The 3971-nt window shown below is 40.9% G+C and overlaps 1 protein-coding gene across 1 annotated transcript; it reads left to right on the top strand.

The window, feature by feature from the left end:
• Positions 1-292: 292 nt before the first annotated feature.
• Positions 293-1303, top strand: LOC146507256 (uncharacterized). The gene is made up of 2 exons (XM_085180878.1): positions 293-328; positions 635-1303. Exons 1-2 carry the CDS (start codon positions 293-295, stop codon positions 1223-1225), a joined length of 627 nt encoding a protein of 208 aa, XP_085037004.1. The 3' UTR covers positions 1226-1303.
• The last annotated feature ends 2668 nt before the right edge of the window (positions 1304-3971 follow it).

Raw genomic sequence — 3971 nt, 5'->3', positions numbered from 1 at the left:
TCATCTTGATGCATGTTGCTTATAAATTCATTTAAACATGCAACTGACTGAAATTTCTCCCTATTGGCAATAGAGGCCTGTGACAGTGTGACTGCCTGATTGTGCACCCTGTCTCACCCAATGTGATCTGAGAGGCTCTCGTCTTGGCCACTTTGGAATAAATTATACATTATCTCTGGATTTGTTAACACTAAAGCTTTTTGTGGAAAGTTATGCTAGAAAGTTTACATTCAGAAAGATTGTTTTTTCACAAAATATTTCCATGATTTTGCTGAAGTCTGTCCAGTACAACATGATCAACGACAGAGCGAGGTTCAGTTCATCTGTAGTGAGTGTAGGCTGTCTGTTGTTTACCTCAGTTGTCAGTATGTGTCCACATCTATTACTCCGGAGAATGCTGTAAAACGATGTGAAAGGACTTAATGTGAGCCAATAAGTCAGTAAAGCTCACATCCAATGAAGGGGATAATGAGTTGTTGAAGATATCTGGAACTTTTCTGTTGGTAGGCGCTGGTGTTTTTGCTGCTTTTAGCCAGTATTAGTGAAACACTCTTTAGATTGGACATTGTTGAACTCAGACAAACTCTCATACAGTGTGATTTCTGGGACATTCAAGCCTAACATGGCATAATAGTCTCTGAATGCTATTGACACCCTTTTCTCAACGAGAAGTCTGGGCTCGCGAGAGCCCGAGTGCCCTGGAGGGACTTTCCCTGCCGGATACACGATGGACGGGTGGCAGAAATGGAGGATCGTGTGCCTGGCGGGACTGTCGATCGAGGACGCTGAAGATATCTACCTATTCGGAACCATGATAACAGGGTTCTTGCTGATCGGAGCTGGCTTGGCCCTGGCTTATCGGAGAATTAAGAGAGCAGAACCGGCTGTTCACAACCCCCCAAGGCTGCCCGCTGGGATTGAAATGATGGGACGAGGCGTGACTTCTCACAGCGAAAGCAGCATGGTTAACACCTTGGAGACGCTTACAGCTGCTGTGAAGACTCAAAATAACACCATTGAGCGTATATTGGGATACATCAAGGAGAGGCCTGCTCAAAATGACACCCTTGAGCGAAAGTTGGATCACATCGCAGAACGGCTCACTGCAGTTGTGGGGTCTCAGAATCAAAAGAATGACAACACCACGGAACGGAAGTTTGATACCATCATGGGGAGGGTCGCGGTTCTCCAACGGGAGATTGAGAGACCAGTGTCAGAGTGTTAAAGAACAGCTTTAAATTCTCCTGAGCTGCTCGCATAAAAGAAAAATCAACAACATCAACATGCGGATACCTGCGGGCCCAAGGCTGGAGCCGAACAAAAACTCCCAGATAACGACTGTGTGTTGATTATTCTTCCCATCCCATGCAAGGCCACCTGGGTTGGCTGGTAGACTGTTTACTTAGCCTGATAGGGCGAAGGACACTGTCTCAGCTGAACTATGGACACGCACACACATACACTTACACTGATAAGCACACACTCATCCCCCTCCCTTTCCAAACGCCTTCGATGCTTGTTTCCTGCGGGGGAACACGGCGGGTCTGTGTGCCGCGCTGGAATGGTAGCGCTGTGCAGGGCGGCTGCTGTGTTCGCTTCGTATTACTCCTCACCCCCCACCCAATCCTGTGGCTTGTCATGTCTTTCACAAAGTTGTGCTGTGGACATTTATGTGCTTTTTGTGCAGAGGAGTTTTTTTGTTTCCTGTTCTCATGCTGTCCTACCATGGAAGCACAGCATGAGTAGAGGTCTCTTTTTTTCCTCTTGTACTTTCCCATCGTTGTGTATATTTCAGTGTTTTTCTGTAAAGCTACCGATCTCCGACCTGTATCCCCATGTAATGTCTGTGTCTGTAAGGTCGGGAGGGGGGGGGGGGGGGTCCCATTTCACTGCAGGGCAACCTGCATGTGGCGAATAAAGCTTTGATTGATTGATTGATTGATAATGTTAGCTTAAAACCAAATTTTTGTCAACTGTCCAGAGATGGGAGTGTTGCATATCTAATCTGGTGACAAGTAATTTCACAATAAGATAAGATAAGATAAGATAAGATAAGATAAGATAAGATAAGAAGAGCTTTATTTATCCTGAGGGAATTCTTTCATCATCATAAACATGCTCAATGCAGCAAGAGAAACAGAGGAGCAGAGGAATAAAGATATACAATAGTAGACAATAAGAATTGAAGGATCCAGTAGAATAGTGCAAATATAATAGCAAAATAACTCTAACAAAGTAATGATACTATACTATAGTATACTACTATATCAGGTAAAATAAAATAACATAACTATCAGTGCAAGTGATTATAAAAAGTGACATAGTATTGTGCAATGAATAAAAAGAGGGTAGCAGCGTATGATGGTGAATAAAAATAGATTTTATGCAGGTTTTTTTTATGTTTGACACTTTTTCCCAGAAGATAAGTCTTGAAGAGAGTGAAGTCTCTCTTGGAGCTTTTTCTAAGTAACTCTAGATTCCAAGTTCAAAGTTTATTAAATGTGTTAAAGTTTTGCCAGGGGAGGGAAGAAGACCCAGATTGTCACCTTCAGATGAGAGGAAATTGGTTAGGATGTTCAGGAACAACCCAGGAACCACCAAAGCTCACTCTCCACAGTGAATTTACCTTTACATCTCCATGGAGTGAAAGGGTGCCAACTAAGAAAGAAGCCTCTGTTCCAAACCAACAGTTTGAGCTCAAATGAAATCTGCAGCTGCTCACGTGGACAATTCAAATACTTTCTGGAGAAATCTTTTAAGATCAGATGAGATAAAATTGGACTATTTGTTCACAATGACAACAGGTTTGTGTAGAGGAGTAAATGTTGCACCTTAAAAAACAACATTTAACCAAATAATCCTGGGAGTGTATCTATATATTTGAGCATGTATGTTCATTTTTGACCCTTTGATATACAGAAAAAGTGACTAACGCTGTATGATGTACGATCATTCCACTCTGAAAAAAGAAAAATACCATGACATTCATTTCCATGATAAGTACATGTAAAATACATACTGAATAAATATATACACATATACAAATTCAAAGGATTCTTGGGAGTCGTGTGTACAGTAAGGTGTTTTTTTTTGCTTTTCTTTTTTTTTCTTCATTAATCTTGATACAGCCCTGTCTTCATATCAAACACAAACCAGCACAAAGGCTTTTACTCTATCAGCCTTAAATACCACTGGCAAGTCATCACGCAGTTAAAGCAACAGAATGGAATTTTTTATTCGTCTAACACATTTCTTTCATATGTAAACTCAACTGGTTTCACTCACTAATCTGAATATAGAAATGTACAAAGAACCTTTACTGAATCTGAATAATTCTAAATGAACAGGTGTGTGCTCGCACACTGAGTTTAATTTATCTATGCAAGGGAACACATTCAATCCAAGGAGTATTGTGTAAAAGTGGTAAAGTTCTTGAAAGTGTCTGAGAAAGAAGCCAGATAGTGAGTCTTTAGGATGAGTGACAATGCTTTATAAAAGAGAAAACGAGTGGGAAAATTACTGATGTGGTAAATGTTTTACCTTGTGGGATGTGAACTGTGGCTCAGATAAACTTGATGCAGCAGAAGAAAAACAGACCAGAAGCAAGAAGAAATTGTAACTTGTGTGATCTCATGCAGCTAGGATGCTAGCGTTTTTAATAAATGTTTTGATATTTGTTAAGCCTTATTTATTGATTACATCTAATCTAATGAAAAGGTTGCTAGAGTGATCAACAGTGGTGCCTGATGATGAATCCAGGATTTGTGACTGAAACACTCACTATGGTTAAAGCTGCACTGTGAAAGAAGTCCTCATGTGCTTGACATTAAAAGAAACACCTTTAGCCAATTTAGAATGATCAGATAATATTACAGGCGTGTTGAAACTGGATCAGTGCACGTACAGAGAAAACATTCTACACCACACACCTGAACAGGAGGTTTGAACTGAGAACCTGGTTAGCCGGCAAC

The sequence above is a fragment of the Neolamprologus multifasciatus genome, chromosome 12 (assembly GCF_963576455.1).
Source record: "Neolamprologus multifasciatus chromosome 12, fNeoMul1.2, whole genome shotgun sequence".
Classification (NCBI taxonomy): Eukaryota; Metazoa; Chordata; class Actinopteri; order Cichliformes; family Cichlidae; genus Neolamprologus; species Neolamprologus multifasciatus.
This window is presented reverse-complemented; position numbering and strand designations above follow the sequence as displayed.

Coding starts and splice junctions, on each gene's coding strand:
- LOC146507256 (XM_085180878.1), top strand. CDS start 293: ATGATCAACGACAGAGCGAGGTTCAGTTCATCTGTA. Junction 329..634: donor CGAGGTTCAGTTCATCTGTA/GTGAGTGTAGGC, acceptor ATGGCATAATAG/TCTCTGAATGCTATTGACAC.